General features: G+C 37.2%; 1 protein-coding gene across 1 annotated transcript; it reads right to left on the bottom strand.

Annotated features, from left to right (window-relative positions):
- Positions 1-5,956: 5,956 nt before the first annotated feature.
- LOC122913648 (olfactory receptor 5AS1) lies at positions 5,957-6,895 on the bottom strand. Its single transcript, XM_044260300.1, has one exon. The coding sequence runs from the start codon at positions 6,893-6,895 to the stop codon at positions 5,957-5,959; it is 939 nt and encodes a 312-aa protein (XP_044116235.1).
- Positions 6,896-12,958: the final 6,063 nt, after the last annotated feature.

Here is a 12,958-nt window from a genome sequence, read left to right as displayed (position 1 = left end):
CCTCCCACCCCCCGCCACTTCAAACCCCTCAGATTGTTTTTCAGAGTCCATAGTCTCTCATGGTTCATCTCCCCTTCCAATTTACCCAAAAGCACATACCCTCCCCAGTGTCCATAACCCTACCCCCCTTCTCCCAACCCCCCTTCCCCCAGCAACCCACAGTTTGTTTCGTGAGATTAAGAGTCACTTATGGTTTGTCTCCCTCCCTATCCCATCTTGTTTCATGGATTCTTCTCCTACCCACTTAAGCCCCCATTTGCATCACCACTTCTTCATATCAGGGAGATCATATGATAGTTGTCTTTCTTCGCTTGACTTATTTCACTAAGCAAGATATGCTCTAGTTCCATCCATGTTGTCGCAAATGGAAAGATTTCGTTTCTTTTGATGGCTGCGTAGTATTCCCTTGTGTATATATTCTGGTACTTCTGAGGCTAGCACATGAGAAGCTAGTAGCATCTGCCTTAGGCTTTTGGAATACTTGCTCTTGGATTATCCCAAGACCATTTATTGTAGAGAACACTTGGAAAGACCAGAACAAGATGTCCTAAGACTACGTGGAAAAGAGATGCCTTGCCAATGTCCAGCTATTCCAATTTCAGCTATTCAGGTGACCCCAAATGAGACATCAGGCATTGGGGACAAGGAGACTATCCTTATCTACCTCTTCCCACATGATAGATTCCTGAGCAAAATGAATGGTGGTTGTTTTTAGCCACTAGAGCAATATACAATCAGAACAAGTGCTGACAGGGCAATTCAGGTCACATATTCTGACATTATTTCTATAGCTACACCTGAAAGATTTGGACTTCAGCTCTGGCTCACCCTGATGTGTGGTAGTGCCCCTTTGTGGAAATACAAGGATTTCATCTTCTTGCAAGGTCTCAATTATAAGGCTTGTTTTTCAGCCTCAAAATCAAGCCTTAGAAACTGGTGCTTCCCCAGCTAGTGAATTTTGAGTTTGTAGGAAAGGGCTAAAACAGAGTTTGGCCATGACATATGGGTATTAGACCCTGTCCTCTGATGGGAAGAAGGAGGGATTGTTGCCTCCCTATGGATACACGTTAAAAGCCACATGTCCTGCTTCTCAAATAATGATGGCTGATCCAGCCAGATTATCATACATTATCTCAAAATGGGATAAATGCTGATGAGAACAGTATACTTGATGCTGCTTCCATCTGTGAGGAGGGATGACACCAGGAGGTGGTGCCAAGAAAAAAAAGAAATTTTCCTTTAGTTTGTTCAAGAACACATAAAACAAAAATGATTTTTATGAAACATAAAATCTTCTACCTTCTTATAGGAGAAAAATGCTAAGTTATGATAAAATCCTGGTTTTTATAAACAATGATGTCTATGTTTATATAACAATGCAAGGGGGCATATACATACTTAATTAGAACAAATAACAATGTATCTTTTATAAATTATGGCATGTCTTCACCATGCTTAGCAGCTGACTAAGAGAAAGCATGGATTCTCAATTAATACTCACCCCCAGTCTCTATCAACTTGACAAACATCTCATGTATTTCAGAAAAGTATTTTTTATTTATTTCTCAGACAAAAATTACTTACAGTTGTATTTTCATTTAAGTGGACTCTGAGAAACAAACTGAAGGTTTTAGAAGGGAGAGGGTTGGGGGGATGGGTGAGCCTTGTGGTGGGTATTAAGGTGGGCACGTACTGCCTGGAGCACTGGGTGTAATGCATAAACAATGAATTTTGGAACACTGAAAATAAAATAAAATTAAATTAAAAAATATATCTTTTAAATATGACCAACAATTGGTTTTGGTTTCAGGTCACAGAAAAAATGGTATTTTTAAACTCCTGCCATGAAATTCACTCCAATGCTCAATGTAAAGGTAATAAAGATGTAGAATTATCACATAGACTTTATTTCTGACCTGAAAAAAGATCTGCATTAAATATGCAGATATTATTACAGAAGGAACAATATTTTTAGGATTTTAAGTTTGTATACTATTTTGCTTTCTTGTAACTGAAATGTAATATAGCTTCTCTGGTAACATCCTCTCTCTCTCAACATAAAAGCAGACAAATAAATCTCATGAGATGTGATGACCAAAATACACCACTTTATTATAATTTTTCTCAACTATAGATCACTTCTTAATATATATTCATTCAGCTTTAAATTTATGTGCTTACTTTATTAAATTATGTGTTAATTTTCTGTGTTCATGTAGTGGATCTTTGAAATAAATCAACGTTAGGGAAATAATGCAGAAGAAGATAAAATCTCATCTAAGATGTTCTTTGCAAATTATTATTCTGATATATTCAGGCAGTGACCTCACTCTTATGTATTTCACTTGCTTTATGGACAAAGAAATAGTCTTGACTAAGTTCAGTGGTTCTCATTCAGGGGGTGATTTTGCCTCCAAAGAGAAATTTGGCAATGTTTGGATACATTTAGTTGTCCTACATTGGGAGAATGCTAATGACATATCGTGAATACAAATTCAGGATGCTTCTAAACACCTTAAAATGTACAGCATAGGCCTCTCGTCCTCCCCAGTAAAGAAATATAGGCCCAAAATGTCAATAGGAACTCTAGGCTAGATAAACTCTTAACAATTAATAAACTCTTAATAATTAATAAAATCACTAAACTTTTAACAACTTTATAGTTTATGCATACAGTGTAGTCAAAAAATGGGCAGATTGTGGGTTGCTGGGGGGAGGGGGTTGGGAGAAGGGGGTAGGGTTATGGACATTGGGGAGGGTATGTGCTTTTGGGTAAATTGGAAGGGGAGGTGAACCATGAGAGACTATGGACTCTGAAAAACAATCTGAGGGGTTTGAAGTGGCGGGGGGTGGGAGGTTGGGGTACCAGGTGGTGGGTATTATAGAGGGCACAGCTTGCATGGAGCACTGGGTGTGGTGAAAAAATAATGAATACTGTTTTTCTTAAAATAAATAAATTGGAAAAAAAAATGGGCAGAAGACATGAATAGACATGAATAGACAGGTTTCCAAAGAAGACATACAAATGGCCAATAGACACATGAAAAGATGCTTGATATCAGTGGTCCTCAGGGAAATACAAATCAAAACTACAATGAGATACCACCTCACACTTTCAGAATGGCTAAAATCAACAATACAAGAAACAATAAGTGCTGACGATGATGTAAAGAAAGGAAAATCCTCTTGCATTGTTGTTGAAAGTGCCAAATGGTACAGCCACTCAGGAAAACAGTATGGAGGTTCCTCAAAAAGTTAAAAATAGAACTACCCTCTGACCCAGCATTTGCACTAGCAGGTATTTACCCAAAGAATACAAGAACATCAACTCAAAGTTATACATGTACCCTGCTATTTATAGCTGCACTGTCAACAATAACAAACTATGGAAACAGCCCAAGTGTTCATCAACTGATGAATGGATAAAGAAGATGTGATATATATGTAATGGGATATACTCAGCCATAAAAAAAATGAAATCTTAACCATTTGCAACAATGTGGATGGAGCTAGAGTACTATGCTAAATGAAATATGTCAGTCAGAGAAAGACAAATACCATATGATTTCATTCATATGTGGAATTTATAAAATAAAACAAATGAACAAGAAGAAAAAAAGAGAGAGAGAGAGAGAGAGAGAAGGAGGCAAACCAAGAAACAGACTCTGAACTATAAAGAACAAATAGATGGTTACCAGAGAGGAGATTGACAGGGGGAGTATGTTAAATAGGTGATGGGAATTAAGAAGGGCACTTGCTATGATGAGCATGGGGTGTCCTATGGAAGTGTTGGATCACTATACTGTACATTTTAAACTAATATTACACTGTATGTTAACTAACTATAATTTAAACAAAAACTTAAAAAAATAAAATCAATGACAGCAGGAACAACAAAACCAAATACATTATAGTTTATTTATGTTAAACTAACTTATTTAAAAAAAATGAAAACAGTCTCAGATTTAATAGGCCCTATTAAGGAAACTGATCATTTTTTAAATGCAACCTTATATCCATAACACAATGGACAGAGATGAGAACAAATCAATTCATTCCACAACACTCCCATCAATGAAAGGGAGGTAAACCATGAGAGACTATGAAAAACAATCTGAGGGTTCTGAAGGGGCGGTAGGTGGGAGGTTGGGGGAACCAGGTGGTGGGTATTGGAGAGGGCATGGATTGCATGGAGCGCTGGGTGTGGTGCAAAAATAATGAATACTGTTATGCTGAAAAAATAAAAAATTAAAAAAATAAAAAGGAACAAATTTTAAAAAAGGAAATCACACTAAAAAAGAAAACTTTGAACTGGCCCGTAAGTTTCAGAAACTATTAAAAAATAAGAACAAATTAATGGTATTGTACTGTGCCCTTGGACAGTCTTCATAGTAGGACAGGTGTTTTAACATGCTGAAGGTCACTAATTTAAATATTGAGTTCTGCATTTTTGTTTTTTTGGGTTTTTTTTCTTTTCTTTCTTTTTTGTTTTGCTTTGTTTTGTTTTGTTTTTTCTTTTTCGCTTTCTGGCAACATCTCAGAATGTTTGGAATGCTTCACAGATATTTTCAAAGTGCTTAATTTCTTCTGGGAATCAAACCTTCCCTGTTTTTTAAAATCAAATAGTAATATACCAGTAGAAAAATAATGAACAATGATATACCATTACATTAAAACTGGCAGTATAAGCTTTACATGTATTCTAGGAGATTGGTACATATTTGATCACCTAATTCTCAGATCATACATATGCTAATAGCTTTACAAATATTAGTTCACTTAATCCTCAAAGCAACCCATGGCAATGGGCAATATCTTATCATTGACTTATCTCCATTTATAGGGTTACAACCAGTATAAACTAATTCAGTCATTCATATTTTCAGGGTTACCAGAAAATGCAGAATATTATATATTCACATGTACACAACTTATTCTTTCAACTTTGTCAAGATAAAACAATGGAAATGGAGACTGAAGGAGCAAAATCAACCACAGAAAATGTCTGATAATTTAATCATCAAAAGTGATCCCAGAGCAAGGAGTGTCTACATTTCAATTGGTTTGCATTGTCAATTTGCCGAATAAAATAATTAGAACAATTGTTCACCTCTTCTTGAAGACAGGGACTCAAAGAGTAACTCAGTAACATATGGCCAAATAATTAGTAATATATACAGCTTATAATCTTGATGGCCTCCACAAACTTTTTTGGTTTTCATATGTACCCACTATGAATGGAACACTAGAGGATCTCTTACACTAATCAATCTAGCCCAAAGACAATCAGAGTCTTATAACTTCACACTGTCCTAATATTAAAAGGATCATTGCTATGTGACTTCTGATTTCCTAAGAGCCAGTGAAATCACCATTGCTTATTATGAATGACATCAAATGTCCCTGATGAAGAATGTTCTGCAGGTACAGAATCTAGACTCAGTTTCCCAAAGAAAGCTAAATTTACTCACTCATCTTTACATCACCTATTTATTCCAGCCTTTCATCCTTTAAACACACATGTAATGAGAATGTGCTGTGTATCCAATACTATATGGGAGTTGGGACAATAAACCAAGAAAAATAGCCCCTGCTGCCAAGGAGCTTCTCATATGGGGCGGTTGACAGACAATTCAACATATATCTTTGATATAACATGATAAAGAACATAATGAGTCACAAAGTATTGCACAAAGTATTTAGTGCACACTAACTGGAAAGCAATTATTTTTATTTATTCTATTTCAAGTATCTTTCACAGAGTAGAATGATTTGGATAGCCTATTTCTGAATGAGAGGGTGAAACTATTTTAACATATTGGGGATGAAAGAGTTATCTTTAATTCTGAAAAATGATAACAAATTTTGAAGAGTTGACATACTAGGCATTCATGGCATGATGACAGTGGAAGGGCAAGCTATATCTTGAATATTCTTAAATAATTTAAATTCTTATTCATTTAAAAGTCCAGTTTCTTTCTAAAAGCTTTTTGAGGGCATTCTTTACATCCTTGTTTCTGAAGCTGTAGATTATCGGGTTAAACATAGGAAAGACAACAGTATAAAACACCGCAACGACCTTGTCCGTGTCTAGGGAATAGCTGGTCGTGGGACGTAAGTACATAAACAGGAGCGTTCCGTAGAACAGCGTGACTGCTATGAAATGGGAAGTACAGGTGGAGAATGTTTTGCTCCTGCCCCCTGAGGACTTGATGCTCAAAACAGTGATAAGGATACAGGAGTAAGAGATACATATGACCACAAAAGTGCTCGTCTGAATGAAGCCACACAAGGCAAAGAGCAAAAGCTCATTGATATGGGTATCGGCACACGACAAAGCTAGGAGAGGTGGGATATCACAGAAAAAATGATTCACAATATTGGAGCCGCAAAATGGTAGCCTGAACGTGAGGCACACGTGTACCATCGCAGTCATACTTCCACTGCAGTAGGCCAACAGGATGGAGCAGACACAGACTCTCCTGGACATAAGTGTGGAATAGAGCAAGGGGTTACAGATGGCTGCATAACGGTCATATGCCATTGCTGCTAGAATAAGGCACTCGGCATCAGCAAAACAACCAAAGAAAAACATTTGTATGGCACAGCCATAAGGAGAGATGCTTTTCCGGGAGGCTAAGAAATTGACCAACATTTTAGGGGCGATTGCTGAAGAATAGCAGATATCTAAGAAAGACAGGTTGCTGAGAAAAAAGTACATGGGGTTTTGAAGACTTGAGTTGATATTAACTAGGATTATTAAACTCATATTTCCCACCAAAGTTAGTGTATAGACTATGAGAAATACCAAGAATAGTGTGACTCTGAGAGGGAGATAATCTGTGAATCCAACAAGGAGAAATTCAGTTGGCATGGTATAATTGGTCTCCAACATCTTGGTTTTCTTGTCCAAAACAGATGCTATCAGAATACGTGAGTTGACTTGAGAGATGTATGAAGCCAGGATATCTTTATTCTCCTTTTTAAGGAAGCCAATAGAAGGATAATAAAATCACAGCTATGACATTTTCTGTGATCTATTTGGTTTGTTTACTTTTCTTATCATTTTCTTTAAAGGAGGTAGTTAAACGTCTTCATTGGTACCAGGGGATGTTATTCTAAGTTGGTGTTCGGAGGAGCAGTCACTCTCTAAAATCTGTGCACTTTAAGAAATGAAATCAGTTCCTTTCAAGCTAAAAGGAAAAGAATGTGGCTTGGTCGATAAGATCTAGTAGAATTGTGAAAATTGGAAAAATCCTTAAAGCAAAGCTTTATTTTTTCCTCCTAAAATCACGTTCTTTCATGTAAAAGAGAGTCGGGAAAAATTCTAGGAAAAAAGTGCCTGCGGGTAAGCTAGCTAATTCTACAGAAGAATATCTGTGATCTTGAGAAGTTGTTAACATAACAGTTAAGACACAGTAGTTACTGTAAGAGGTGACTGGGTTCAAATCTTAGATTTGCTACTTACGGGTTGTGTGAGCTTGATAAAGTTATTTAACCGCTCTGTGATGGCTAGAGGAATAAATGAGTAGATATTTGTAAAACATTTGTGTTACTGGCATATAATAAACACTAATATGAGCATGTATTAAATATAAATAACTAAACAAATAAATTTACTTTTTTGTTTCTTTTTAATTGCTTGCTTGATACTGAAATAAATTTATTTATTTATTTATTTATTTATAAATTAACTCCACACTGGGCATGGAGCCCAATGCAGCGCTTGAACTGACCACCTTAAGATCAAGACCTGAACTGAAATCAGGAGTAGGAAGCTTGACTGACTGAGCCACCCAGGCACCCCCTCAATTAATTTTTAATAAAATATTCACGTGTCTCAAAATCCATCTTATCTTTTCATCCTGGATATATGATCTGTGCTCTTTTATAGAGAAAAGCCAGCATGTGTGTGTGTGTATGTGTCTGTGTGTCTGTGTGTCTGTGTGTCTGTGTGCATGTCTGTGTGTGTTCTATGCAAATATATTGTTTGGAAGTAGTAACTCTTTTACTCTTGTCCTATATTATTGCCTTGTCTCCCTGGGTTTATGTCTCTATCTCAACTCTGAGGTAAGACAACCTCTGATGTGAGGTCCTTGAAACATAAACTGTCTTGAAGAACAACTGTAACTCTGCTTTTATTAGTGGGCTTCTAAACTAGCTATATGAGAAATACCCTGAAGGAAATTATTTGAGGGGAAAAAAGATAGGATGAGTGCAAATAGAAAATAAATTATGGCATGATGGAATGTATTCAGCAAGCAGTTAAGCTTTAGTAATACTAGAGTAACACTACAGTAAGCAATAAGGCAAATGAATAATGGAGGTCTATTCTGTCTACCATGCTGGTTAAGCTCAGAATTGATGCCCCCCACCCTTAAGTAAAATGGTCTGCAATCTTCTAGAGACACTGAGAAGAGAGGTCAGTCTTCTTTGGGAACCAGATCTTAAAGAGGAAGTAGTAAGGTGAGGGTCTGAAACTATGGTGAAGCAATCCAAATTCCTAAAATAAAGGAGAAAAAATGTTTACATGGCTATGCTGTGCAAAGGTCATTTGTAGGATTTATATAATATTCACATTCTCACTTAAATCTGGTTTTTCTTTTTTCTTTGAAGTTGTGGCTAAAAAGCCAATGCAGAGATTAAAGTGGTTAGAGCATATATAATTAATTACTTGCTGTATAAACTTTAAATAAACAATCTATACAGATTCAGTGGTTAAAGAATCAATCCAATAATCACAAAAAGGTTTCTTCTATATCATTTTTGTCAAACTTCTAACTAAAGAATTCACATTAGTATCAGTCAGGGATGTCTGGGTGGCTCAGTCGGTCGAGCAGCTGCCTTCAGCTCAGGTCATGTTCCCGAGGTCCTGGGATCGAGTCCTGGATCAGGTTCCTTACTTATGGGTGGGGGCGGGGGTGCTGCTTCTCCCTCCACCTCTGCCTGCCACTTTGCGTTCTTGTGCTTGCTCTCTCTGACAGCTAAGTAAAAAACTGAATAATCTTAAAAAAAAAAAGAATCAATTAAATAACAAAAATATACAAAATTCAGGAGATTTCATGCCACTGGTTCTCAATGATTGTATCAGATGAGCTCTCACTATTAGCATCAGTTTGATTAACGACAGTCTACACTGAGATCTCCAGATCATCACATTTGCCTGCTTATTGGGGCTCAAATTGCCATCACTGGTACAGAAGAGGCAGCAGCAAATTGAAAATAGAGTAAATGTCTGGATACCTGAGCTCTAATTTGGGTTCTTGTACTACGAGTCATTCCATCCTTAGGTCAACCTGTCCGTGTTTATAAAATCACACCTACTTTATTTATTGTATAGAATTGTCCTTTAGGACAAATGAGTCAGAACATTCAAGAGCTTCATGATTATATAGGAAACTTTCATCTTTGGAGATTAGTAATGGAAATTCTAAAGTCAGGCAAGTTTATTAAAATGTGTTTTATTTTCTTACTGGCAACACCAAAACAAATGGCACTGTGCAGTGCTGGTTAAACACACAGGATTCAGAGGGAAGCAAAACTGATGTTAACATCTACCTCAGATGCAACATCTACGTTCTCGTAAGGCATTCAAGTTCTATATTCCTGTATGTCTTGGTTTTGTTTATTAGCATCAGAATATTCCATAAGGTTGAAAGTAGGATTACACTGGATAATTCATAGCATCATTTATAGAACTTATTATATTATAGATGCATAAAATGGATCCATAATTATCTATTATTACTCTTAAGGGCATTATGATTGTTAAATAATTCAATATCTGACTTCAAAGTCCTAAGTTCCCAGAACTGATGATTACAGCAACAAACACGAAGTAGTCATACTCTATGTGAACATACGTATGTGCTCATGGTGAGAGAGATTTGCTACTGATGAGGGTTACTTAAGCTCACTCAATTGATGAGGGTTACTTAAGCTTATTCCATTAATTAGACCATTGGACTTACCCAAATTCCAAAATAGGCAACAGTTAGCTTTTGCCTCCTGGCAATAAGGGGCACAATAAATTAGACCGTGTTTTTGGGAAATGCCAGGGGTAAGGTTAGGTCAGACTTATACCTTCATCATTGGATTGAATCTTTAACCACCTCCATTCACTCCTCCAGCCCACACATCCACACACAAACTAAGAAAACACCACAGAGACTCCGTGAACATACCTTGTAACTAAGACAACATCATCTTTGTTCCATTGTTGCATTTACAGCAGTCATCTACCTTAGCACCATCTAGGATTTTGAATCAGGGAATTTCTTTTGTGTGAGAAGCTAACAACCGTTCTGTCCAGATTTTACAAATGAGTCTTATGATGGATGACTATTTATCTTCTTGGCGGTGACAAGTGGGACATGACCCCAAGATAATTCCCAACCCCAGGAGGACTTTGGATAGGCAACTACTTCCTTTCCTGTGGTGCGGCTTGAATGGTTTACTTTAAATGAGAAAGATGAAAAATGGTAACAGAATGGACTCTAATGTAGCTAGTTACAGCAAAACACATGTCTCCATCACTGGGAGATAGATGATTAAACAACAACAACAACAACAACAACAAAAATATTTTAGTAATATCAAACAATAAAAAAATGTGCTTTCTCCTGTAAATGCTATGATTTCTATCAGATACTGAAAGACACTTCAAAGCATTAGTCATATGAGGCGATTCGAAAGTACAATCTCAATGCTATTAACACCCTGATTTGTGTTTGGTTTTCGGTTTTCTAGGTGAGTACAAGGAAACATGACTTGAACGATAAGCTGCAGGAGTGAGAGCTTATATCTCAGGCAACCTCGGTTTGAATGTTAGTTTTGCCATGTCACAATTGTAAGACATTAAGCTGCTTCTTTAACCTGATTTTTGTTAATTTTTAAATTGTGAATAATAATTGCCCATCTCATCAAATTCTTGTGGAGACTGGGATAATGCGCATAAAACCTAGCCTCTTGTGAAGAAGGTTGTATTCATTTAACAACTGTTAGCTTTCTGTAACAATTATAGCAGCATATGCAGCAGCATTGATAAGTACTTAAATTTCTGATTCTGGATTTTAACTTGTTGACATTGGTACAGAGTCTTACCTTAAGACTCTAAAGGTAGACAGAATGGAGAATGGATAAGTCTTGTATGCCAGATATTGTAAATAACTGCTTTTTTCTATCTAATGGGAAAATTAAAATCATTTTTATTGCTACTAGAGGGTTTCTTATTTAATAGACGAAAGATCAGTGTATTTAGAAAAAGAAAGGCTATCTTTTATCAATCAAAACAACGTGTGTGAAGAATTAAGAGCTACAAAAATACACCTTGAAAATTTCTGAGAGGGGGTGCCTGGATGGCTCAGTGGTTTAAGCATTGCCTTCAGCTCAGGTCATGATCCGAGGGGCCTGGGATGGAGCCCTACACTGGGTTCCTTGCTCAGCAGGGATCCTGCTTCTCCCTCTGCCTACTGCTCACCCTGCTTGTGCTCTCTCTCTGACAAATAAATAAATCTTTAAAAAAATTCAGAGAGAGAAGGTACCAAGATCACTTTTCTTTCTCCCCACCCCATTTCATTTAATAAACCTAAGCATCTTGTGAAAAAAAAAAAAGAAAAAGAATTTAAAAAATAGTAAATTCTTAGTTGTATTTTTAAAAGATATGATTATAAGTTGGTGCAGCCACTTTGGGAAAACAGTATAGAGATTCCTCAAAAAATTAAAAATAGAGCTACCCTATGACCCTACCCAAGTCATAATACCCTATGACCCTACAATTGCATTACTGAGTACTTCAAAGATACAGATGTAGTCAAAAGAAGGGCCATGTGGCACCTGGGTGGCTCAGTGGGTTAAGCCACTGCCTTCGGCTCAGGTCATGATCTCAGGGTCCTGGGATCGAGCCCCGCATCAGGCTCTCTGCTTGGCGGGGAGCCTGCTTCCCTTCCTCTCTCTCTGCCTGCCTCTCTGCCTACTTGTGATCTCTCTCTGTCAAATAAATGAATAAAAATATCTAAAAAAAAAAGAAGGGCCATGTGTACCCCAATGTTCATAGCAGCAATGTCCACAATAGCCAAACAGTGGAAAGAGCCAAGATGCCCTTCAACAGATGAATAGATAAAGAAGATATGGTCCATATATGCAATGGAATATTACACAGCTATCAGAAAGGATGCATATCCAACTTTTGTATCCATATGGATGGAGCTGGAGGAGATTATTCTGAGTAAAATAAGTCAACCAGAAAAAGTAAATTATCATATGGTTTCACTTACTGTGGAGCATAAGGAATAACATGGAGGACATTAAAAGAAGGAAAGGACAAGTGAATTGGGAGAATCAGAGGGGGAGATGAAGCATGAGAGATTGGACTCTGAGAAACAAACTGAGGGTTTTGGAGCAGAGAGGGGTGAAGGGATGGGTGAGCCTGGTGGTAGGTATTAAGGAGGGCACGTATTGCATGCAGCACTGGGTATGGAGTATAAACAGTGAATCTTGGAACACTGAAAAAATAACATTAAATTTAAAAAAAGATGTGATTATAAAGAAAATCTCCCTTTCTATAAGGAGTGTATGTTTGTTATTAAAACACAAAGGTGGGGCACCTGGGTAGCTCAGTTGGTTAAGCATCTGCCTTTAGCTCAGGTCATGATCTCCTGGTCCTGGAATCCAGCCCTGCATGAGGCTTCCTGTTCAGTGGGGAGTGTGCTTCTCTCTCTCCCTCTGCCCATTCCCATTGCTCATTCTCTCTGTCTCTCTTTCATAAATAAAACCTTAACAAACAAAAAACCCAAAAATATAGCCTTCACTTCATTTTTTAAAAATTTTAAAAGATCTTATTTATTATTCATGAGAGGCAAAGGGAGAAGCAGGCTCCCCCCTGAGCAGGGGACTTGATTCAGGACTTGATCCCAGAATCCTGGGATCATGACCTGAGCCAAAGGGAAATGCTTCACTG

Source organism: Neovison vison, chromosome 7 (assembly GCF_020171115.1).
Source record: "Neovison vison isolate M4711 chromosome 7, ASM_NN_V1, whole genome shotgun sequence".
NCBI lineage: Eukaryota > Metazoa > Chordata > Mammalia > Carnivora > Mustelidae > Neogale > Neogale vison.
This window is presented reverse-complemented; position numbering and strand designations above follow the sequence as displayed.